Raw genomic sequence first — 26,898 nt, 5'->3', positions numbered from 1 at the left:
GACGGACCATGTCCTCTGTGAACATTGCGACCGTTTCATTGGGTTTCTGAACCCGTAGCTCGAGTAAATGCTGCGCACGTTCGCGCCGGTCGACATCGGCAAATGTGTCAATCATCGCTCTTTTAAAGTCACTCCATGTTGACAAACTGCCTTCTCTGTTCTCGTACCAAGTACGAGCACTGTCGTCGAGATAGAAATAGGCGCGGGAAAGCCTTTGTTCAAGAGACCACTGGTTGGTGTTGGCGACACGTTCATAGTGATCAAGCCATTCTTCTACGTCTTCATGTGCTCCACCACCAAAGCGATCAGGCACCAGCGGTGAAAAAAGGGTTACCTGAGATGGGGTCGGCAAACTACTGTCTCGTAGTAACTGTTGTGGGCTGGCGGTGGCCATTGGTAGATGTGAACGGTGCCTCGTAGAGTGTTCCTGTGAGAGGGTGAACTCTGGAAGAAGGCCTCGCAAGCGACGACTGAAGCGATGCACGGGAGTGTCGACAAGAGCTTCTGGGCTGGATGAACGGCTCCCCGTGGGAGTGTGGAGCATCAGGCGGGGTCGCGGGCCAGCACCTCCACCAGTGTCGCAGTACAACGCGAACAAAGTACAAGTACGCCTTGAGGCAGCGAAAGCAGCGAGTTCTCAACAGCTGAGCCACAAGATCTTCTTTGTTGTTGAGTCAAGCCAGAGGCCCACTACTTGGTGTCTGCTAAATCCCCACATCATCGTTGTCGTTCACACGCAGACACGGGTCAATATCACTGTCGTCTTTGCTGACTATATGATGCGGATTTACTTACCTATAAACTTTAGTTTACAATTAGCGTCTTTACTGTGTGTATTTGGCTCACGCTACGCTTCCACATCAACACTGCCTTTAGACGCGTAGCAACTCTTGTTCGGGTGTATTTTCCTCGGCATCGGAGTCGGCGTCCGCATTCACACTACGCATGCGAAACTTATTCCCTTTCCAACGCTACTCCCTCTCGAAATCGCAACGCCAACGCAGGGAGCGTCCGCTAACATGCGCTCGCTCCCCTTATTTCTCCAGGCATTCCTCCCCGTGGCGTTTACACTGTCATTGCATATGCTCGTCCCCTCTCCCTCTCTGTTGTCCTACGTTCCCCCTCTCTCGCGTCGCAACGCCGATGGAGGCAGCGCAGTGCCTGTTGGCGAGTTTCTCGACTGAAAAAAGAATGGCAGCATATCCACGGAGTGAATGATGGGGAGTGGGGTGAAGCATTCGTCCGTCCATTCGTTCTTGCTTCTGTCCGTCCACGCGTCCATCAGTGTGACCGTCCATGCGTCCATCAGCCCGTCCGTGCGTGCGTCTGTTCATGCGTCCGTCCCTGCATTCGTCCATGCAGCCGCCCGTGCATCCGTTCATGCGTCCATCCATGCATCTGTCTAAGTGTCCGTTCGTCCATCTATTCAACACTCCAAGTACCACCATCTCGCATCTTTTCATCATATATTCCCCATATAGAAGCACCGCCATCCAGCGGACATTCCAAGGACTAAACGAGAGGTGGCACACGCACACTTTCTTACGGCTTGCGCTTCGGGTCCACTTCCCACCTTTAACCACCTCGAGTTCATGGTATATACTAGTTCACTGTATTCATGGCACTGCGGCCCGACGCTCGCTAAACCTTTCGAAAACCAAGGAGATTACGCCCAGCGAGTATGACGTAGCATACTTTTTCAGTCAGATAGTGCTCAATGTATATGCCAATGGCTGCTAATGGGAAATGAGAGGCGGAGAATTCGGCTTTCACTTTCTTACGACTTGCGCTTCGTATCTACTTCCCATTTTTAACCACCTCGAGTTCATTCATGGTATATACAAGTTCATTGTATTCATGGCACTGCGGCTCAACGCTCGCTAAACCTTTCTAAAGCTAAGGAGGTTACACCCAGCGAGTATAACTAGCAACCCTTTCTTGTCAGATAGTGCTCAATGTACATGCCAATGGCTGCTAATGGTGATCGCAGCCTGCGCGTTAACTAAAAGCCGAATGCTCCTGTCTCTCATTCTCCATTAGCAGCCATTGACATGTACATTGAACACTATTTTTCATTTTTCAACAACGCACAGAAGAAGTCCCTCATCGGCACCACCTTGGAGGTCAAAATGTTATACTTGTTACATACTACGGAGGACGAATGGGTGCCGTTATAAAAAGTTTCGCCCCTAAATACTGACTGCTCGTGCTGCACAATGATTGCAAAGCTTTATTACAAATATTTTTTTCCGGTGAAGGTGGAGCCCTACGTCCAGGGCCCCTGTGGCCTTTGCCGTCTTGCAAGCTCTGTCGATCAGCTTGCGCTGTTCTTCAGGTTCAGAGCAGGACAGGGCAGCCTCCCACTGCTCCGGTATCGGTGTACAGTTTCTTGGCACTATCTGTGTTTGTTGGCAGGCCCATGTCACGTGGTAAAGTGTGGGGTGTTCTCTAGATAGCGGGCATTTGTTGGCGTATACTCCCGAATAGATTTTACTCAGAAGACTGAGATTGGGGTACGTGTTAGTCTTCAGCTGTCTCCAGGCAACCGACTGCTCTCTGTTGAGGTCTTTGTGGGAAGGAGGGTATATCCTCCTCAGGGCTCCATGGTGTTCTAAAATTGCTCCATAGCGTCTAGTAACTGTGGCTGGTTCCTCGTTGTTGTGCGCCCCCCCGTCGGCGTATTCTCGGGCAATGGCGTCGGCACGCTGGTTCCCTGTCACTGTTTCATGGCCTGGTGTCCAGGTAATGGAGCAGCTCTAGAAGTTGATTTTTCTTCCCTTGAGTATGTGGATGACAGCACTGGATATGCACCCACTGCAGTACTGTCGACACGATTCTTGCGAGCCAGTAACTATTTCTGTAGTAGAATCTTCGCTCTAGTGTGTGAAGGCAAGCGCGATCGCTACTTCCTTAGCCTCGAGGATGTTGTTGCTTCTGATCGAAGCGCTGTTGACTTCCCTAAGTAGGTGATCAACAAAGCTTACAACTGTTCCGGAGTGCTTTCTGTATGTGGTCGCGTCAACGTACAATACGTCGGTTCTCACCTTGAATTTTTTTCTTGTGCTTCTGATCTGGCTTTTCTTCGAGTCTTGCGGATTTTTGGATGAGTGTTTCGAGGTAGTGGGCTCACTTGAATGATCTTGCGAATGTCCTTTGGTATGCTCGCCGTGTTATTGATTTCTCCGCAAGCATCCCTCATGCCCAATGTCTGCAGCGTGTACCTGCCCGTAGCAGTCAGCAGTAGTCTCATTTTCTGCGCAAGAAGATGCGCCTCGATGTGTTCTTGCACGGTGTTGTTTATCCAAAGTTCAAGGAATTTCTCTGTTGAGGTGCTGACAGGTAGATCAAGGGCGCATTTGTATGCTTTTCTAAGGATTGCCTCTAATTGTTCTTTTTCCTGTGGGAGTGGTGTTTGGTAGGGGACACCGTATACAATGCTACTGACCACGAGGTCCTGTACAAGCCTAAAAGTGTCCTCCTCCTTCATACCCCGTCTTCTGTTAGAGATTCTGGTGATCAACCTCGTGATCTGCGCTGTAGTGTTTGACAGCTGTCTGACGGTGTGGTGTATACGACAGTTGCTTTGTATCCACATGACGAGAATCTTAATTTGGGACACCTATGAAATCTTCTTCACCCTTATATAGACGTCAATGGAGTTTTGCAGATCGTATCCTCGTCTGTAGACTCTCAGGACTTCTGATTTCTCCGGAGAGCAGACGAGGCCACATTGACGCACGTAGTCGTGAACTGTATCTGCTGCGCGTTGCAGATGATCTTGTTTTTGTCCTAGAGATCCTCTCATCACCCAGATTGAAACATCGTCTGCGTAGATGGCATGTATGAGTCCTTCAATGTTTTCGAGGCTCCTAGCTAAGCCGATCATAATGATGTTTAACAGCATCGGCGATATCACAGAACCTTGGGGTGTTCTTTTTGTGGGCATACTAAACGTATCAGAGCGGATGCCTCCTATACCAATTGTGGCGGTTCTGTTACTGAGAAAAGCTTTGACGTAGTTGTGTATTCTCTTTCCGCAACCTAATTTGCTAAGCCCCTCTAGTACAGCCCTATGACTGACATTGTCGAAAGCAGCCTTAAGATCCAGTGCAAGTAATACGTTTTCGCCATATTTTGGGACATCGGTAAGCACCTGCTCCTTGATTTGTAGGAGGATGTCCTGTATTGAGAGGCATTTTCGGAAGCCAAACATGGTGTGCGAAATGAGTTCGCTGTCTTCCAGGTAGGTCTCCAGCCTCTGAAGCACGATTCTCTCATATACTTTTCCCAAACATGAGGTGAACGAAAAGGGTCCTAAATTTTCCAACCTAGGAGCCTTTCCAGACTTTGCAATCATTATTATTTCTGCGTATTTCCAGTCCTTTGGGATGGTACCCTGTTCCCAATGTTTGTTGATGAATTCTGTAAACCTTGTGATAGATTTGTCATTCGTACTGCACAACCGTTCACTGCCCACTCCATATATATAGGCACTGGATATTGATGTCACTCCAAGGTAGTGCCGGCGGGAGATTCCTCTTGTGCGTTGTTGAACAACGACAAACCGCAGTGTGCGTGTTAACTAAAAGTTGACCGTGGGTATCTGTGTCCAATCAGTGTCTTCTGTCTCTCAGTGCCCATTAGCAGCGATTGACATGTTCTAGTAGGAAACACCGGTTCCTTTCTGCGTGCTTTGCGCCTCCCCAGTTTGCTTTCCAGGGGAGCTATTTTCGCCGTGTCCAATCCTTGGGTATGTCCGATTTCGCCTGCCTCTCCTCACAGGCTGGAGCACGCCGCCTGTTTCCTCTCTTTCTTCCGTAATAATATTTTGACGCCACGCAGCTCTCACAACTCTCGACACATATGAAACAGATGGAATGCGTCTCGCCACGACGAATGCTGCCCCCAGACATCCGCTTTCGGACGCACATCTTTGACCCGTGCATATACTGTAAACGCGTTAACCCTTAAATTGGGTTTAACGCGACAGCCCACCTGACACCCTCGAAAGGTCGGTACGCATTCTCTGTATCGCTCTTAAAACACCTCAACACGTACGCACACGCAGACTTGCCAATTGCGTTTAGGAGTCTTTTTACTGAACAGTTCATCCACTTAGTTTCGTTTAACACAGGGAATGTGCTGGCGAGTTCGTTGCGCTGACGTGGTTAAGCGCGCCATGACGTCATGACTGACCTTTCTTTTTTTTTTGCGCAACCTAACGTGCGCTGTCGAATCGAACATGTCCAAGCAACGCCTCCTTTAGAAAGATGCCTGCGACGTGACCCGAAGAACCAGTTCCCAGCCCACTGCTTTTCTCTCCTTCTACACTCCTCAAAACAGTGTAGGCTGCGAGCGCTCACTGCGGCGACCGCTTTAAACATCACCACCTCTGACAATAAAGGAATGTTTACTGCTGTATCGGAGGCCACACAGTCGTGTCTCTGTGATGGCGACACTTTTGAGTCCAGCGGAAGTAGTAGTGTCAGCTGTGAGTGAGAAAGCACTGAACTTCGAAAAACCTCCCGTCCCCGTGAGAAAGCGTGCGATGCCTCATGCATAGAGTTTCCCAAAATTACCTAGAGGGTACTTTGGCGCTGCGATCGTTCAGCGACCATGAAAATGATGGGTAGTACACACATTTGCCTAGTCTTTGTACTTGCGGGCGGCGAATGGTACTTGTGGCTTCGTTTATTACTGGTTACGGTTTTGTTTTAAAAGAAAGAACAAACCCTTTTGAACTTAAGGACTTGATTCGAAATAGTAAGCTTAAAAGAATAAGGTTGTGAAGCGCAAACGGGGAACATTTGCTAATTTATAATTTCGTCAAAAAAAACAGCTCCAAGCCACACGAACACACACGGAGCCAGAAGCAGGCCAGAAGTACAAAAATTAGAGAAATGTGTGTACTACCCTTCATTCCTATGCTTGCTGAAGCGCCGTGCGTTGCAGCTCCCATAGACACATGCGCCAGAGTTCCCTCTAGTAAGTATTGTGGGAAACTCTATGGCCTCAGACATCTTTCTAGGGGAAGTGTTGGTCCAACAATTGGACGCCACGGAAATAGCTCCCTTGCGCGACACCGCGATGAGCGCCAGCGTCAACGTCGCCGCTGGTGTAAGAGTTAGCGGCCGTTGCTTCGCATCTACATAAGGTTCTCTTTAGCGGGACCTGGCGTAATTTTCGCACTCAACACTAATGCTATGCCGACACCGACACCCGAGGTTTCTGCAAAATGGTCTGTTTAACGCTCTCACTTTTAAATGCTACTACCGCGACCGAGATTGAAACCGCGATATTTGGCAACAGCCGAACACCGCAACCACTACTCGACCACGGTGGTCCTAAAAGAAGATTGGTTAGAAAATGCAACGTTCACATAGAGCGTTTTAAGGTAGCCATCGTTTATTAACACCCAAGCACACAATGAACACAGGCCTTGGCACAGAATACGCCTGCCTGCACGTGGTGTAGATAAGGGCGCGCACCGCAAACCGCACCGCAACGAGATATCAGAGGAACTATCTTTTTTTTACACTTTGTTTTATCATACTGCTGTGGTTGGCGAAAGAACGACCCATGACATTAGCTCCTAGCAAAAACTATGCCAACAAGTTGCAACTCGAACTCTAGCCTGCGCGCCATGTCATAGTGCCATAACGAAAAGAGCGCGCCAGAGAATAAATTAATAAAGTTTTGCATTGCGTCAGCAATCATGAATAGTTAGAAGGTCGTTAACCGGTAAGCTCCAAAGAACTAATAACGGTAATGGTAGCCTAACTACCTGACGGGCTTCGTAGCGGCGCTGCCAACGGTGACACGGATGAATATCCGTGTGGCCGTCTGTGTCAGCTGAACACAGAGAATTCGGATGTGCCAGTGACGAGAGGCGCGCTCGCCTTCTCGCACATCACATCGTGCTGTGTAAATATCGTCACTCATCGAAAGTGTGTAAACGCATTAGCGAAGAAGCTACTTTGTGGCATGTTCAGCGGCCGTGGACGTGCATGCAAGCACGTTTTTCTGGGGTGGCTGTAACGCGGGATGCATGTGAGGCTTAGTTTCATAACGTGTGCGACCTTGACATGGATACAAGTGTGCGTGTGTGAGAAATCAAGCGGCTTTTTTTTATGCTAAGCTGGAGGAACGAACGCAATTACATTAATGTCCGTTTAGTATTCCTTGGATATGTGGATAAAAAACTACACGCCTCTGCCAACGCTGAAGGTGAGTTCGTTTTCTCCAACTCTCCAGCCTTTTATTCGAAAACCATGAGAAATGAAAATGCTTGTTGTTTGCATTCGGGGTATGTTTCGGAAGTACTTGACTGCGTTGGTGTCGTGCCATAACAATTGATATTTTCTAATATAAATGTACCTCATGGATTTCTGTAACTTTCGAAACAAATGATATATATATTATAATTTGGTTTTCTTCTTTGATGGTGCGGTTATTTACAGTTTTAGCTTAAGTAAAGTTTCCGCACGTTCGCGTTTGTTTTATTTTACTGGGGCTCTTGATAGAAAACGAATGCTCACGAAACTTACAAAAAATTGACTTCGAGTGAATTTCTATGAGCTCATAAATTCACTTTGGGGCCGTGTCTGGTGTTTTTATATTGCCGCCTTGTTCCCTTTGTTCTCGGGTTTCCAGGCGCTTCGGAAGGCATTGTAGCAGGCGATAAACTTTTTTATTATAGCACGCGCGCAGGGCTACTATAATTCCTAAGCAAACATACACCTGAAATGCACATGTATGCTACAATGATCTGTGTGCTCACAAAAACCGACACAACTGCACCCACCAGCATTTCTTCAATTTACGAAATGGGTATGTAAACCGCAAGCACACAAGGAAAAACTCAAGAAGTTCTATGTAAAACCTTCAGCACAATGCCAGCAGGTGTTGTTCGTATTTAGGCTGCGTATTGCACTTGTATGGCTACAAAAATTTAGCAACTAATGAACGTACCGTGTTTATACTTTCAATAAACAACATATAATTTCAGTGCTGCTTTATTTGTAGCTCAATAACTATTCCATACAACTGTTACAGTGAATTACTAAGGTTCAGTGTGCTTTCAATAACAAGTGCAATACCATTCAGCCACTCCGATGTCCACCAAAGTTTCGCCCAATTCCTGTAGCCAATTTTTACTAGTTGTCAGTGATAAGCTGAAAGTTAAAAATAGAGAGCAATGCGAGATGTGAAGATTGATTATTGGTCCTGAAAGAACTTCTCAATGATATTTCTTGCGAAAGAAACGCGAAATATGCATTGAGAAGCACAAGGTATAATATAAATTCTTGATCAAATGTTAAACTGTATTATCAATGGATAGTGGTATTATCAATGCATAGGGGGACATTTCTTGCAGCACCTCAAGCGCAATTTTTTTTCTGTAAAAGCAACAAGTGAATCGAGATAGGAGCTACATACCCCAAACAATTTGCAGTAGACTCCCAGAGACTTGTATTCAGACACCTTTCTAGGCAAGATCAACAAAACTGTGGCGTTATGGTAGGGCTTCAGAACCTTTGGGCTGCGATTTGAACAAAGGCAACAACAACAACTGGTATGAATAATATTGAAGAACAACGTACAACAAAACCATTTGTCATTGATTTTGTGTTTCACAGAGAAAATGAGTTCTTAAACTTTCACTTTCCAATAACTGGTATAGTATCACATGCGGCGTTTTTAAAATTGATGGTATGCTTACTTCATCTGAATAGCAACAATGTGACACAAAACGAGATATTGTGCATAATCACTCTTTAACGGGTGAAATAAACCTAAAGACATTGTTGCTCATTTCATTCACCTGATCTAATCACTCCCGTTTTCAGCTCAAAGATAACACGTGCTTTCTGCATATTCATGACTTGTTGCTCAAGGGAAACAATGTCGCCATTGACGGTTTTTATAGTAATAATTTTTATCTCTCTCAATGGAAACGCCTTTCATGGTAACCTTTCTCAAATTCCTACTAACCTTTCTCAAATCTCTACATCAAAACTGTGTAGTGCTCAATGGTGTGATATTAAAATCAGTAGCTAATGTTGTGGGGATTTTAAAGTGACATATCTACCTTCCTCATTCATGCTTCGCATATCATTGATTCCTGCTGCACGTTAGATGTGCCAACTTTTTTTAACTCTCGGGCTCACGTTCAGAGAAAGCATGCATTACGTTGAAACCAGTTATCATCTGTCGGCCCGGGCAGCGTAAGTGCTGCGGCTTTGTTTACGTCACAACTGATGGCGATTGTAAACTGGTGGTCCGAAAAGGATAAGCTCTGAGCGGATGCTCTAAAATCATCCTTACCACTTCACGAATAGCTGCCCAACAAAGATGTCTGTCCCCTGTTATAAGTGGTGAGAATTTTGGTATATAGTACAGAACGTTCTCGATGCTTCGAGAGCCGCCTCCGCAAAGCCCCGCAAAGCCCCACAAGGTTCCAAGGTCTCGTACATGCATAGATTCACATTCACAACCACTTCTCGCGTATGCACTTGAGTGGGCTATCACTTGATGCTTGCATCTTTCTATTTCGCCTAATCTCAGCACTTTGTGTAGATATACTTTCAACCGCTCACGTAATGCAACCTTTCCTTAGGATCTTCGCATTTCGAGATGCTGTAGTTTCTCTTTCTCTCCTTTCAGACATCGAATTTTTTTACTACATTTCTGTACAATAGATTTTTGAAGTTTCATGTTTTGAATTGTTTCTTGTGTTTTCCATGCAACAAAAGTTCACGTCCACTAAATCACAGAGCTGTTAATAGGCGATTTCAGCAATGAAGGAATGGGGTAACAAATGAATGAAACACGGGGTTGGTATAACGGGGGACTACTAATAGTGACGTAAATACTACTGGAAGCTCTGTGAGCTGAGGATTGCCTTTCTGTTAAACTGACCACAGTACGAACTCTACCATTTGTACGCACCTCTGGTTTTCATCAAGAAGCTGGTCACCGGATTCGTCCAGGTCGTTTCTCTGTGAAGCCCAGAAGTAAGCGGCTGCAAGATCGTACACAAAAAGTACCTCAGTTTCTCAGTCTACATTGCGACGGCACATATCGTAATCCTTGAAATGTTCTGAAATGCTTTAGGCTAAAGGTAACCGTTTCAGGTGAACTGAAGTAGATATTTTAAGTATTTGTTCCTTTCAATTATTAAAAACTATCAGCTTACGACAACGTTGGAATAGTTGCTGCTGCGAGGGCTACAAACTTATGGACACACGTCTCTGTGTAGTTCGGTGCACATCAAAACAAATTTTTTTAAACTTTTCTCAGCTGCGTTCAACCAAGCTCAGTGAAAATAGCGAGAAAATATACAGTGTACCATTATTAGAGATCAACGGTGTTTGGCGATCCGTGCAATTACGCCAGCAATGCTGTGAGTCCTTACCCAAAGAGAAAATGGAAGGGGGTGAAGCTTCACGTTTGCTCACCTGCACTACAACTTTTCCTTCTTTCATTCTTTCAAATGTTAAGCAGTTCTCTGCTTACTGCAGAGACTTCAGGCATCTATCTATCTATCTATCTATCTATCTATCTATCTATCTATCTATCTATATATCTATCTATCTATCTATCTATCTATCTATATATCTATCTATCTATCTATCTATCTAGATGTCTGTCTATCTATCTATCTATCTATCTATCTAGATGTCTGTCTATCTATTTATCTATCTATCTAGACGTCTACCTGTCTGTCTGTCTGTTCGTCTGTCCGTCTGTCCGTCTGTACGTCTGTCTGTCCGTCTGTATGTCCGCCCGTCTGTCCACCCGTCTGTCCGCCCGTCTGTCCGCCCGTCTGTCCGCCCGTCTGTCCGTCCGTCCGTCTGTCCGCCCGTCCGTCTGTCTGTCCGTCTGTCCGTCCGTCCGTCTGTCCTTCCGTCCGTCTGTCTGTCCTTCTGTCTGTCCGTCTGTCTGTCTGTCTGTCCGTCTGTCAGTCTATCTTTTATCTATTTGTCTATCTATCTATCTATCTATCTATCTATTGATCAATCTATCTATCTATTTATCTGCCTAGGTCCGGGTGCTCTCAGGATCTAGTTTACTAACTTGGGGTTAACAAAAATTTCTACGGGAAAGTAAGATGGTTTGATGAATGTGACTCACTGGTCGTGACATGAATAATGTCACAAGCCCGTCGCGTACAGTGTCAAATCCTTTCCGTCAGACGTGTGGCACATACGCACCCGCGGGTATGTGCCACATGTCTGACGGAAAGGGTATGTGCCACAGGAGATCGACAGTCTATATCTACCCAGTAACGCTGAGAACAGGCAACACTTTGATCTTAGCCAAAAGGCCGAGAAGCGATCTGAAGAGACCATCGAACACGTCCTGTGCAGCTGCGCTTGCTACGACACACAGCGATGCCAGCTCCGGATGGTTTTGAATCGACTTGACCCCGGACCATTTTGTGTGCAGAAGATACTTGGACCTTGGGCATCTGCCTCAGTTGCGCAGAAAGCAACTAAAGCACTGCTACTTTACCTAAAGTCAACAAACCTGAGCGGCCGCCTGTAGACTGTGTGTGCTCCCCGAGTGTGCTCGTGATTGTGTGTGCCTTCTCATCTTTCTGCAACCTCTTTTCTCCCCTTTATCCCTTCCCCAGTGCAGGGTAGCAAACCGGATGTGCGTCTGGTTAACCTCCCTGCCTTTCCTTGCATCTTTATCTCTCTCTCTCTCTCTGAGAAGAGGCCAGGGTAAGTTTAACGCGTAAAAAGATATACGCAGCGTTCTACCAACGAATGCACATGATAAATGTCAGGTTCCTAACAGGAATCTAATTCCAGCATTTGGCGTGGTAATCAATTATTCTACTACGGTACCACACCAGCTGTCCGAGCTGCGTTTTAAATATGCTGTAATGTTAACGAAGCATCATTAATGGTTGCAGTGCTGGCAATCCAATTTTTTAAACAATACATAGGTGTTTATACAATACAGCCATAAAGTTCATGCAATGTCAAATGTAGTTAGGTGCCTTTCGTTAAAGTTGATTTTGTTACAGTCAGTGTCCAGGTCTACCATCACTGCGAGCACTAGCGCTTGATATCAACTTACCGGTTCTGGTGATGCAAATATCTATGTTGTTGGTTTATATATATATATATATATATATATATTGTAGTGAAGAAGAGGAGCTTCAGCGGCATTTCTCGGCGCATCAGAGGCATCGCCATCAGCATAAGCTCGTGCTTGCTGCGCTTGGCCGGACGCTGCTGACTGCTTCGCTTTCTGCGTTCTGCGCTGCAAATAAACCCCGTTACAAGTGGTGGATTCTGCTGGGTTTCGATCACCCTGGAGCTTCGGAATCGCACTTTACCATCCATTATGCCTACCGACGCAAGCGCCGCTCCAACTCCTCCACCGGCACCGCCTACTGTTCTCTGCGCCGGTTCTCTGCGTCTGCGAGATCCCCCTGTCTTCTCAGGCACAGAAGACAAGGATGTTGACGACTGGATTTCAATGTACGAGCGAGTGAGTACTCACAACAAATGGGATGACACCGCCAAGTTGGCCTACGTCTCTTTCTACCTGTCGGACGTGGCCAAGCTGTGGTTTATAAACCACGAAGCGGAACTCCCTACATGGTCGGCCTTCAAAACGAGCCTCACACAAGTTTTCGGGCGGCCTGAGGTAGGCAAACGCCGTGCAGAACAACGCTTACATACTCGGTCCCAGCAGCTTGGTGAGAATTTCACAAGCTATATTGAGGACGTTCTGGACCTTTGCAAGCGAGTGAACGAGTCAATGTCCGAAGAGCTTAAGATCAAGCATATCATGAAGGGCATTGAGGACGACGCTTTCCAAATGTTGCTTTCAAAGAGTCCTCGCACTGTCCTAGAACTGACCGAGTTATGCCAGAGTTTTGACGAGTTGCGCAGGCAACGTCTTTCCACCCGACGTCCCTCGGTGCTCGACGACTCTTCGTCCAGCCTTTCCACCCTTGGCATAGGAGAAGACCATGCCCCTCTTCTCTCCAAGATCCAAGAGTTCATCCGCGCTGAGGTCGCTCGTCAGCTCTCTTTGATGTCCTGTGTACCCGATCAACCACGCAGATCGCCGTCTACACTCCGCAACTTCATTCAAGACCAGGTCGCACAAGTTCTTCCTCCCGCCCGTGAACCTCCCCCAGTCGCCGCACCTCTCACGTACGCCGAAGCCGTTGCTCGACCTCGACAGCCTGCGTTCCAGTCAGCGCCTATGTATTCGCCGCCGCCCTTTTCGCCGCCGACCTATTCACCGCCGACCTATTCACCGCCGACCTATTCACCGCCGACCTATTCACCGCCGCCTATGCAGATACCACCTCGGCCGCAGTTTTCTGCCCCCCAGCCGCAAGTCGGAGTCTACTCCGACCAATGGCGGACCTACGACAACCGTCCCATATGTTTTTCTTGTGGTGGTGTTGGCCACGTGGCACGTTATTGTCGTCGTCGCCAGGCTGCCCAGAACATTCGACGAATGCCCTCTTTCGACCCTCAGTTTTCGTCTACGCCTTCAAGCCCTCCTTCCTCTTCCTTTCCTTCTGATCGTCCACACGGCCCGACCCGCCGCTCCCCATCTCCACGTCGACGTTCGCTTTCCCCTATGCGTCGCCGTTCCGGACCCACCGACCAGGAAAACTAATGGCCGCAGTTCCCGAGGCACGAACTGCGTCCCCGTCGCCATGCACAAGTCCTCGCCCCTGTCCAGCTAACGTCATTGAAGTGTCAGTCGATGGTATCGTCGTCATGGCGCTTGTTGACACCGGAGCCGCTCTATCCGTCCTGTCCATGAACCTGTGCCGCAAACTCCGCAAAGTTCTGACACCATTATCCGGCCTCTCTCTTAGAACGGCTAACGCAGAAAGTGTAACACCTCTCGCAGCCTGCACCACACGAGTCGTCATCGAAGGGATTGTGTATATTGTCGAATTCGTAGTGCTGCCCTCGTGTTCCCATGACATGATACTCGGCTGGGACTTCCTTGCGAATAATAATGCCGTCATTGACTGCTGTCGCGCTGAACTTGAGCTATCTGCACTTCCTGATGTTGACGCTGTCGAAGCCTCCCTGCCGTGTTATAAACTGTTTGTTTCCGACGACACCACCGTACCACCGCGCTCTTCTCTGCTGGTGACTGTGTCGTGTGACGCTATTTCCGACGGTGATGTTGTATTTACGCCCTCTGCCCTGTTCATTCAACGGAAATGTTCTCCACTGCCCATTGCTCTCCTTACTCTCCACCATGGCGTCACGAAGATGCTCGTGTACAATACGCTAGAAGGGCCTTTACCTTTATTCTATGGTGAATGTCTCGGTCACGTGCATCCTATCGACGCCCGTCACATTTTTGACGCTCCATCTAGTTTACTTTCTACGGACCTCAGCGCACTCATTTCTGACTGTTGTTGACCAGTCACTCCTTGACGCTTTCCACCGCTCCATCGATGTCGCAACGTCTTCGTCAGAACGAAGCCAGTTAGTGAACTTGCTGCAAAAGTTTCGTACTTCTTTTGACAGCCACGCTTCTGGCCTTTGTCGCACATCGAACATATCTCACAAGATTGACACAGGAAGCCATACGCCTCTACGGCAGCGCCCCTACCGAGTCTCAGCGTCGGAGCGCCGTGTTATTGACGACCAGGTTGCTGACATGCTCCAGCGGGGTATTGTACAGCCTTCTAACAGTCCCTGGGCGTCACCGGTCGTTCTTGTTAAGAAGAAGGACGGCTCCATTCGGTTCTGTGTGGATTATCGACGTTTAAACAAGATCACCCGCAAGGACGTTTACCCGTTACCTCGAATAGACGACGCCCTTGACTGTTTGCAGGGAGGAGAATATTTTTCTTCGCTGGATTTACGGTCTGGATACTGGCAAGTTCCTATGGAAGCATCTGACCGACCGAAAACAGCATTTGTCACACCTGATGGGTTATACGAGTTTACCGTTATGCCTTTCGGCCTTTGTAGCGCTCCAGCCACTTTTGAAAGAATGATGGACGCTATTTTACGAGGCCTCAAGTGGAACACATGTTTATGCTACCTCGATGACGTAGTTGTCTTTTCCACCGATTTCGACACCCATTTAAATCGTCTCGAGCACGTCCTCACACGTCTCACTGACGCCGGCCTTCAACTCAACCTCAAGAAGTGTCGTTTTGGTGCTCGGCAGCTCACCATTCTTGGCCACGTCGTATCGCGGGACGGCATACTTCCCGACCCCGCCAAGCTTCGAGCAGTCGCCGATTTTCCGAAGCCAAAAAACTTGAAGGAACTTAGAAGCTTTGTCGGCTTGTCGTCATACTTCCGACGCTTTTTTAGAAATTTTGCTTCCATATGTGCGCCCCTTACGGACCTTCTTAGCGGCGACAAGGACCTTTCCACCTGGTCACCAGCATGCGACGATGCATTCACCAAATTACGCCACCTGCTGACTTCACCACCCATCCTCCGCCACTACAATCCTGCCGCTCCCACGGAGGTTCATACTGATGCCAGCGGTGTTGGACTTGGCGCTGTGCTCGCGCAACGAAAGGCAGGGTTTGATGAATATGTCGTCGCCTACGCAAGCCGTACTTTGACGAAAGCCGAGGCTAACTACTCCGTGACCGAGAAAGAGTGTTTAGCTATTATTTGGGCCCTTGGAAAATTTCGCCCCTACCTGTATGGTCACGCATTCGACGTCGTCACTGACCACCACGCCCTTTGTTGGCTATCCACACTTAAAGACCCTTCCGGACGACTTGCTCGCTGGGCGCTCAAACTTCAGGAATACGACATCCGCGTTATTTACAGATCTGGTCGTAAGCACACGGACGCCGACGCCCTTTCTCGCTCACCCATATCGGATGAAGGTGTTTGCCTCTCTTCTCTCGAGCCTGCACTTGCGTCATCCGCCTTGCGCAACATGACGGTGGAACAACGAAAGGATCCCTGGATCAGTGGCCTCATAAGCATTCTTTCTGATCCTCTCACTCCTTCGCCGTCTCGCGCTCTCCGCCGCCAGGCTAGCAACTTTTGCCTAAGGGATGATCTTCTTTATCGACGCAACTACCTTTCTGACGGTCGCAAGTGTCTCCTTGTGATACCCCGCCATCTTCGAGCTGCCATCTGCGAAGCTTTTCACGCGGACCCACAGTGCGCCCACGCAGGCCTCTTCAAGACATACGCTAGGCTTCGACTCAGATATTATTGGCGTGGCATGTATAACTACGTGCGAAAGTTCATTCGCTCGTGTGCTCAGTGCCAACGACAAAAGTTACCTCCCGGGCAAGTCTACCCGTCACAACCTCTTCCTTGTCCTAGTCGACCTTTTGATCGCGTCGGCATTGACATTTACGGACCACTACCATCAACTCTAGCTGGTAATCGCTGGATTATTGTTGCGATAGACCATCTGACACGCTATGCCGAAACAGCCGCGCTGCCGACTGCCACAGCCCGTGACGTTGGAACGTTTCTATTGCAACGTTTCATTCTGCGTCATGGGGCCCCTCGCGAGCTCCTAAGTGACAGAGGCCGTGCCTTCCTTTCTGACGCCTTGAAGGCATTACTCAACGAATGCCGAATCGTGCACCGCACAAGTACAGCGTACCACCCTCAAACAAATGGCATGACGGAGCGCTTCAACCGTACTCTTGGAAGTATGCTGTCGATGTACGTCGCCTCTGATCATTCAAATTGGGACCAAGTTCTCCCGTTCGTCACCTACGCGTATAATACTGCCGTACAAGCTACTACTGGGTTTTCGCCATACTTTCTTTTGTACGGACGAGAACCTTGAAATACAGTAGACACTATTCTTCCATATAAACATTATGAGTCCGAAAGTACAACTCTGTCCGAAGCTGCCCGACATGCTGAAGAATGCCGCCAGCTTGCCCGCTCTTTTTCTACCGAGGACCAGTGGCAGCAGCAATCCCGCCAGACTGGGGACCGTTCGGCTCCGAACTTTCCACCTGGTTCATTAGTATGGCTTCGGGCACCTGCTACCGCGCCTGGCCGCTCCACAAAACTTCTTCCCAAATACATCGGGCCATACCGCGTTGTAGAGCAAACGTCACTCGTCAACTATATCGTGGAGCCCATCATCCCATCCACAGACCTACGATACCGCGGCCGCGACACTGTCCACGTCTCTCGTCTCAAGCCATATTACGACCCATTAGTCGTTTCTTCTCCCTAATCCGCCAGGATGGCGTCTTTTTGTGCGGAGGGCGATTGTAGTGAAGAAGAGGAGCTTCAGCGGCATTTCTCGGCGCATCAGAGGCATCGCCATCAGCATAAGCTCGTGCTTGCTGCGCTTGGCCGGACGCTGCTGACTGCTTCGCTTTCTGCGTTCTGCGCTGCAAATAAACCCCGTTACAATATATATATAAAATTAGGAATAAAAGAGCACAGTCACGAAAATTTGATAGTTGTTTACTCTACGTTTCGGCCATGGCACGGCCTTCGTCAGGATTAACAGAAACACGAGTATGTGGCCGCTTTTATGGGCAGGCATGAACACGTCAGTACAAAACACGTGTGATCAGCATGTGAGTGTCACAAAAATTCTTTGAAACAGCCGTGACTACGCTAAAAAACCAATAAAAAATGTAATACAATAGACAAGATTGTCGGCATGTAAAAAGGCATTTGTAACATTCAACCTTGACGACGAGGATCACGCATGAAAAAAATAATGATAAAAAATAAAAAATATTAAATGTGTCATAACCTTTAGAAAGTATAGAATGCGTTAGGAATGCTTTAAATATTTCGCAAAATTGTGGACGTCATGGCATCGTAGAAAGGCATGACACTTTGCCTACGCATTTGATAATGCAGGATAACAGACTGTTGAACTTGTGAATCAAGAACGATTCTCGAATTTCGCGATCATGGTGCAATTTAAAGCCTGATTCTAATAGTGCCACCATAATCTTGTCAAACGAATGACCTGGTAGATGAAAATGCTTGGACAATTGAAGATGTGACAAACTGTTTACGTGTGATTTGTGGTTGTTGAAACGGATGCGAAAAGATGTATCGGTTTGACCGATGTATAGCATGTGGCAGATTGAGCATTCAAGTAGGTAAATGATGTTGATTGATTGATATGTGGGGTTTAACGTCTAAAAACCACTATATGATTATGAGAGACGCCGTAGTGGAGGGCTCCGGAAATTTAGACCACCTGGGGTTCTTTAACGTGCACCCAAATCTGAGCACATAAATGATGTTGCTGCTATCGCAGTTTAAGTCCCCTTTAATCCTAAGTGAAAAGTTAGATGCCGTGCTTTTAGCAACAGTCGCAGTGTTCATGTGCGCACAGACTTTACATCGCGTTTTTTTACAGGGGTGACAACCAACGGGAGCAATGAATCTAGTCTTGGAAAAAGTTACCATGTCGCGCAAGTTCCTTGATCTCCGATATACAACCCGCGCTGATTCAGCGAAGATGTCCTTAAGCCGATCGCTCTGTGTCAGTAAGTTGTAATGCTTTCTGAGTATATGCGACACGTTAGGAATATATGCAGAATGCGTTAGAACGATGTTGGTTCGGGAAGGTGGCGCTAATCGTTTGTCCTTACTGATGAGCTCTTTCCGGTCGAGACATTTGGCCCGTTGGAGTGCGTCGTCAATTTTTTGTGAAGGAAATTGTTGTTCGGTTAATGCTTTACGGAGCTGGTCACAGTTGCGAGTGAAATCCCTGTTGTCCGAACAAATTCTTTTAAAACGAATAGCTTGGCTATAGGGGATACTTGTTTTGCAGTGTTTGACATGGCTACTTTTAAAATGAAGATATCTTCGTCGGTCAGTGGGCTTCCTGTATACGTTTCTCGTTAGTTTACATTGCTTAAAGCTACATCAAGGAAGTTTATGGTGACTGGTGAATAGGAGTGAGAAAATAAGATGGATGGTTCTACTTTGTTGAAGTCTGCAATGAAAGAATGTAATGCCGCTTCACCATGGTGCCAAATTTAGAAAATGTCGTCAATGAAGCTTTTGTAATAGAGTGGTTTAAGGTCACAAGTGGCGAGAAAGTTATTTTCTAGATTTCCCATGAACATGTTCGCATAATTGGGACCTATTTCGGTGCCCATCGAGGTGCCGCTGGTTTAAACATATTTTTCACCGTTAAATTCATTCGAAGTTGTTAAGCTCGAGTATCAGTGATAAAATAGTGCCTAAGGTGGAACCTTCGATGGGTTTGTCATTTACCGAGTCATTGTATACTTGGAGTACAGAACGAATTTTGTCCGCATAGGGTATATTTGTGTACAGTGACACCACATCTAGTGTGACCAGAAGAGCCTCACTCGGAACACGCATATTCAAAATGTCACGCAGAAAGTGATTAGTGTCCCTGACATATGAATTAAAAATGGGATAATTGAACTAATTAGTTCAATTCCTCCAATACATGGTATTGAACTAATTAGTTCAATACCATGTAAATACTTAACAGATTTGTATATTTACGTTTCGTTTCTGTCTCCTTGGTTTACCATGTAATGTACATATGTAAACATATCTTTTTGTAACAATTTTTGGTGTGTCTGAGGATGTTGTGTTCCGTCGCGATGTTCTTTTAGATTGTACTTGATGTTCACTGTTCGTGAGAATAATTTTCTCTAAACACATCAAGTGTGAAGCTCACGGGACGGCTCTGTCCCCTCCCATAATGGAGTGCCTAGTACTCTAAATCGCTATCCACTCTTTTTAAACACTCTACTTGCAGGTGTGTTAGGGATCGGTGAAGCCAATGGGTCTCCCACAGTAGAGCGCATACATTCCGCTACAGCGTTCGCTCTTTATTGTGCACGCTACGAAAGCACTGACTCACCAGTCGGCGTTAAAGATTGTGAAGCAGTGCCATTCGACTAATAGGTGGTGTACCACACGATGCGCATATAGAGGAATTGTTCGGTTCAGTTTCATCTCTATGTCGAACCTCTACTTATACACTCCTTGTAATAAATAGCGCTTAAGGAGTAAAGAAAAAATATTACTTGCCCGAGTGTAGGAGGAGGTAAAGGGTTGTTCAACTAAAGGATTTGGGCGCGTTTATTTCATGGTCCTCACACGATCTCATGGCCCTAGTGGAATTAAAATTTAAAACACAATGTTAGCTGTGTGCTACGCGCAACAGGGCATTCGGGAAGTACCCTTCTGTATAAATAAATACGAGGAGCAATGCATTCGATATAAGCTTCCCGTATGGTTGAATTTCTTGAACAAGCGATTGACTGTACCAACCCCACATAACAAGATCTGCGTGATTGGTTTGTAATTAAATAGTGATATCTGGTGTTTAGCAGCATACTAATGAAGCACAGATAGACAACATAAATGTTAGGACGCATACTTTGCGAGTACTTTTGTTGTATTTATGTTCTTTCTGTATATGTAGCACTCGTAATAGTATTGTTTAGCTGAGCCATACGAAGTCTGTGTTGCTTCTTAACATATTGAATGTGCTATGTGCACATGTGCGTGAAATACGTCTTCACGTTGTACGCCCAGTGCAGCGGGTCACAATTCTCGTCAAGTGGGAATGACCACTTTATATTCGGGCCTTCCTCTATTCTTACGGAAATAATAATAATAATAATAATAATGGTTTTTATTTCCACCAATACACAGTTGATGGAGGGGGTGAGAATAAAAGCGATTATCCGCTTGACTAAGTTCTCACCCCCCAAATGAAATTGAAAAGGAACCTACCTGGACCCATCCCGTCATAGTGAAGGTGCGTGATGACGACGCTCCTATTCGTAGCCGCGTACATCGTACCAGTGAGATTGTGGTAGTAGGTTACTATTTTGCCAACGAACTTGCCATGGTATGCAGCCAAGGTACCTGCAAAAGAATGGCACGGAAGATGCGTTCAAGAAAATCTGCTGCTGAGCTTTCTCCATCAAGCCTGTGTAAAGTGTAGCGATTCTGTGAGATATGATCGGCATTATGTTATACCAAAGACAACTAACCAGCATATTTCATGGCATGAAACCACTACCATTAGATGCTGTTAGCAGAAACTTACCCACTCGGCAGTCCAGAATGCCTGCGAACGGGCAGAGGGCCATAATCTTCGAGTCCCAGCGTGGACGCGGCCAGCAACAGCGGCGGACTCCTCTTCGGAGGGTGTTTGGCCAGTTATCCCAAACCAAATAAAATTAACTTCCCTTCGCAAGCTTACTGCTTACTAATAAAAATTATGACATGGCTATTTTCGATAACGCAATGTTGCACCGCAACGTTGTCTTCACTCATCTTCAATCCCATAATAGAGCGACTGAGCTTGGAATTGCTGGTGCAGTAAAACTTGGAGGGGCATACTACTGTTAGAACTTGATATACAAGGCCGTACGATAAGACTGGTGAGTTACATTCAGTGTAAACAACCACCACCTGTTTCACACGTAGCCTTTTACAGTTACCGTAAAATCCCCCCCCCCCCCAAAAAAAAAGCACCTCCCTTCCTTTTTTTCCTCGGTGAAAAATAATCGTACAAAAATAGAATACCCTTAGCGTAGTCTTAGGCTACAATTTAAAGAGACAGTGGAAGAGCCTCTAAAATAAATACACAACCACGTTTTGAATGAATGACGTTATTGAATTCACGCGCATTTGCTGTTTTTATTGAGCAAAGGGAAATCCCGTGTGAGATTACGTTTGTTATGGCAAAAGGTAAAGCTATTCCTCATGTTCAAATAATTTGTGAAATCAGAATGCAACCTGAAAGCAACACACTGTAATATATCAAAAAGATTCACGTATCTATATAGTGTTAGACCTGGGGTTTCTATGAGCCACTGCAACAGGATTCTGTTGTGGAGTACAGGTTGGAGAACAGTGAAGGGGGGGAGGCGGTTCGTCATAATTGGTGGCGAATTTGCTTATACTTTCTAAAAGGGTAAGGGGGCTTGCTTGGGGCTTTACGGCACGTACTTAAGACTTCACAGCGACAAACGTCTTCTCATATGGGTAATAGTACGGGGGTACAAGCCTATAAAGAATATTGATAAAAGATACAATTTTTATAGGTGATATTCATAGGCGTTTCAGATTAGAGTTCCCTTTACGGGTTTTATACAACGGTCGCTTGATTTCTTTATCAAGGGGCGGGCTTTACATAACAATGCCCGTGTCTTTTGTTATCCGGTAACGATACCTGGCGTATCCCACTTTGGAAAATAAATAGCCGTCGCTAGCTTAAGCTATGGCTTTAACAATGGCTAATTTAGCAATCAAAGTTCAAAGCTTACAGAAATTAGTGATTGAAAACCAGATGATTGATTTATTGATTGATTGATTTGTGGGGTTTAACGTCCCAAAACCACGATATGATTATGAGAGACGCCATAGTGGAGGACTCCAGAAATTTTGACCACCTGGGGTTTTTTAACGTGCACCCAATGAAAACCAGATGCCATCGCAAGCACTAACCGCGTGCGTGCTTGTGGGATAACATAAAATACTGTGCATGAAAACCGCGATTCGCGCAACAACGAAACGAATAAAAATGGTGGCAATTGTGACGACATCGCACTTGATAATCACCTGCGCTACGATATAAAATAGATAAAACATACCTCTTGCTGCAACGCACATCAAAAGAAAGATGTGGCTGGGTTTCAGTGCCATTGCTTGAACTCTCGCAGCTCGTCCGTGCTGAACGTACTGTCGAAAATCACCAAAGAGAAAAGCTTTTTGTGCAGACGCAGAAAGTTCCAGCCGTGCGAATCGTCTTCGTCGTCTTCTTTGAGGTACACACGGTAATCAAGCCAAAGAGTGCAAAATCACTGGGGTGACATTCTGGCTAAGATGTTAATGTCACACAATTAGCTTTTGTAGAAACGTCAGTTTCCGGTGGGGTGCGCATTTTTTTTAGAGACGCAGATTTGATTTGTATGCCTCATATGTATCGTCTGTGCTAATTAAGTAGCCTTGCGTAATGAAGTGTGCCATTTTAGCCTGAATTGAGTTTGTTAACCAGGTATGATCCGTGCGGATCCCAAATAACTCCGTTTCACAGCGAAAGCTGTTATGACATCAGAACATGGGTCACGTGCGGCGCTGTAGTTGTCCGTCGCCGCCGCTGGTATCCGTAACCAGTAAAGCACGAAATAAGTAACTCAATAAAACACCAAGAGCACAATGGGATCCAAACTAGGGTCCCCCTGTGGATCAGCCCAGTATTCTACCACTGAGCCGAGCCGATGCTAGTGACTCACTTCCAAACTGGCCTTAGGCAGGCTTGATATCGGGAAAGGAATCGCGTTGATGTGAGTAATAAAGCTTGATCGAATAGTCAACGTCACGCCGAATGAACAACCACACAGAGAAAAAAACACACATAGACACCACGGGCGCTCACTTACAACTTCAGAAGTCCTGTTCGCATTTCAGGAGGTCTAGCTTTAGTGCACAATTACACCATTTGAAGGTAGCCTGGTCCCGTCACTCGATTTTGTGTGCAGTTGTGGAATGTCTTTGGCAGAAGGTAAAAAAAGGCCTGGCTGAAGCACGAAAGGATAAAGAACGGCCGGAAGTAGTACCTTATATTCATAAGGTTTCACACAACCCAAAAAAGATGGCGAATAAGCATGGTGTACCGCTGGTGCTCACCACCCCAACAAAGTGGCGAAGTTGTGCCCTCGCATCAATGGAAGTCGTGCTCAAAAGCTGAAAGGCTGCAAAAAGAAGCATGTGCGGCCGTTCACAAAGTGCGCCACCGGAGTGGTTTATGAAGTTCTCCTATCGAACCAGAATAGCTATGTTGGTCACACGAGTCGCTGCGTCAATGATCAAGCGAGAGAATACGCTCTCACGTTAAAGAATAAGGACGGTGTGCATCTAAGCGCGCATATGTTACAGCTTGTGGATGCACACCAGACTCCACGCAGATTAGGATCCTGGAAAGAAGTACAAACAAGTTAGCACAGGAAATTTGGTAGACATAATACATAAAGAACCGGGGTAATAAGTGTGCTAGCGAAACGTCGTTGAACCTGTAGGAGTCAGAAACACGTTATCTAAAGAGCATGTGTCCGATAGCTTGATTAAGTAATAGAAGGGGTGATTATGTTGCGCATGTGTCTACGAAGCGTGTTTTTATTAGCCCGTTTTCTTGATGAATAAACAGTTGTGAGTGAGCGCCGCTGGTGTCTATGTGTGTTTCTTTCTCTGTGTGGTTGTTCATTCGGCACGACGTTGACTATTTAATCAAGACATGCACCAACTAACCTCACCACGAGTTCTACTAGAGCAATAAAGCGTTTTAGAACATCAAATGAAGAACTTGGTGTAACACAATGCGAATTGAGTAAATGTAGATGTAGATGCAGATCCTAAACTTCTGGATCACACCCACCCTGGCGGATCGGCCAAGAATCGGGTAGCTTAACAAAAAAGCGAAAGTATATAATCAAACCCTGGCGAAAAAATTAACAGAAACATTGATTTTTTTTCTAAATTGAGTGCGATTGAGTAACGAATTAAGTAACGATTGGGTTGTCCAATGCTCCAACCCATTACAAAAGCTTGTTCTTTATCATCTATTAACTGTGGCGAATACCCACTTGGGTACAATTTTTCATCGTCGTCAGCCACTGCGTGAAAAATTGCACACAATTCTAGCAAATGTGCTTCGGATACCACGCTTCTCTGAAGAATGACGAAGGATATAGCATAGTGAATGCTAGCCTACCACACAAAAAATATACTTATTTATGGCACAGCGGGTACCCAGCAAGTGGGCTTGTAGCAGTTACCCAAATAACTGCACATTTTATAAAACCACCTAATTCTTGGCCAATCCCCCGCAGGGGTACGTGCCACGAACAAGAGTGTTTAGAAAAGGCTCTAAAAGGCCGCTTTTCAGCTTTCGCTGTGACTGTGCCGCGTCTTCGGCGCAGGCCTGATGGTTTTTTTAATGAACCATTGTCACATTGAGCTGATCATTCACTAGACAATTTTTCAGAGCGTTCTACAAGCTATTATGATTGTTGACTTTCCTTAGGTTACGTTAAGGTGCGCCCGAAATTTGGGAGTTTTAGAATGGCACCTACGCTAAGTTGGCGATCGTTGCGGTAGAATGTTATATACGTCAATTAAAAGGGAGTCCACAAAGCGCTAGTGTACAGAGAATGCGCTGTGACGCAAAACGATAACGCAAAGCTTTGCTTCGGCTATTCTGAAACTGTATTTTAATCAGATTCAAACGAGCGGAGAAGCAAGAAGCTCGGTCTTTCGGCGTGGTACCAACGAAACGTTCTTTTCACTGTTTTCTCCTTAATGCTTAGATGTGACAGTTGTTGCTTGATTTAATCAGGCGTGATTTATTCATATCAAACTAGGGGTACGTAACAGACAGTTTATTTACTTGGTGAGTTAATGTTTCAAGAGTCTGGTGTGCCCCAGCTGCAGTGTAATTGTCTAGGCACGCGGCACTTGCAGTGCTCATGTATTATGGTTTTCAACTGAATAGTATACGATGAGATAAGCGAGCACACTAGACATTTGGCTTTGAGAAACAAACAATCAGTCAGACACTCGGTCGGTCGGTCGGTCGGTCGGTCGGTCGGTCGGTCGGTCGGTCGGTCGGTCGGTCGGTCGGTCGGTCGGTCGGTCGGTCGGTCGGTCGGTCGGTCGGTCGGTCGGTCGGTCGGTCGGTCGGTCGGTTGGTCGGTCAAAGGTCAAAGGTGTTTATTGAGGTTCTTATGGCCCAATTCACCTGAAGCGGGTGATTCAGCTGTGGGCTACACCCACAAGGGTACGAGTAGGACAAACCCTGCCACCAAGTTGTGAGCCCTCTGGACTGCCCGAAGTTCCACGTCGTAGCCCATGCTGGTGAGCGCAAACAGCTAGGCCTCAGATGTGTTGACTGAGACGTCATGGTGTACCGAACTTTGCCGGAGAATTCGCGGCAGGCTACGCCGTGTTTTTATCCAGTGGGGCAGTGTGGCTCAACGTTGTCCATGAGTTTGCTAAATATTATCTGAGACGGGTACAATTTCGTTTGCAGCATATTGAACATGTTGGACTGTGGCCTTTTTAGTATCAAATGTGGCGGTGGGAAATTCCGCCTAATGAGTTAGCATTGCTTTCATATTTCAATAAATATGAGGCATGGGTACCTGGTCGCATCTCCCCGTGGCCCTGGATTGGCGGAGGACTCGCGTGGTGTATTAGTTCACGTGCTCAGTCACCGACCAACTCGTTGGTAATTTTTATCACCGGATGGTTGATCCCATCTTATGTAAATGGAAGAAACGACATAGCTTTTCTCATCCATACATACAAAATGATGAAACATGATTCTAGCTGCCTCGTTACACATTGACCTGGTCGTGCAGGCTCAGACAGGCACCCTTGACTCGATATACCCCACATCCAGATGAAGTTAGAATCGCCATCTAGAGGAGCATTGGGTGCACTTTTATGCACGCCGCAGGGTTGAATTTGCATCGATATTGTCATTACTCCCGCGAAGTTGTGTAGAGCTAGGGTTATAGATTCATTGTATCAATAAGTGGTTTATTCAAACTATAATGCGCCCAGAAGAGGGAACCAACAAAATGGCGGTGTACACTACTTGGAGGGGGTCGGCGGTGATCTATTCTGATTGCGTGTCCTCTAATACTTCTGAGACAATCCAAATTTACTGTTCCGGGACGGTAGTGGGCCAACGGGACTTCCATGCATCAAGTGTGTCTCAGTGTAAGAATAACGCGGGCTGGGTGAACCCATCATTGATCTGTCCTATATACGGAATAATTGTGCATGTGCTATAGAATTCAGATAAATCCCCCTATTCACCTTTTCTTCATTAAATGTGAAGGAAACACTTGCGCGGCTAACACAAGTTAGGATTTTTGAACAGACGTAATCA

The 26,898-nt window shown here is 46.4% G+C and overlaps 1 protein-coding gene across 1 annotated transcript in view; it reads right to left on the bottom strand.

Moving 5' to 3' along the window:
- LOC142765372 (protein Skeletor, isoforms B/C-like) overlaps nt 1-20,846 on the bottom strand; it is a 68,653-nt gene extending 47,807 nt beyond the window's left edge. Inside the window, exons 1-3 of the mRNA XM_075866220.1 lie at nt 20,727-20,846; nt 9,952-10,024; nt 8,440-8,542 (exon numbers count right to left, since the gene is read on the bottom strand). Of these exons, the coding sequence (XP_075722335.1) occupies nt 8,440-8,542; nt 9,952-10,024; nt 20,727-20,790 (240 nt within the window). The 5' untranslated portion in view covers nt 20,791-20,846. The remainder of the gene's footprint in view (nt 1-8,439; nt 8,543-9,951; nt 10,025-20,726) is intronic.
- Between the last annotated feature and the right edge of the window lie 6,052 nt (nt 20,847-26,898).

Source organism: Rhipicephalus microplus, chromosome 6, assembly GCF_043290135.1.
Source record: "Rhipicephalus microplus isolate Deutch F79 chromosome 6, USDA_Rmic, whole genome shotgun sequence".
Lineage (NCBI taxonomy): Eukaryota > Metazoa > Arthropoda > Arachnida > Ixodida > Ixodidae > Rhipicephalus > Rhipicephalus microplus.
This window is presented reverse-complemented; position numbering and strand designations above follow the sequence as displayed.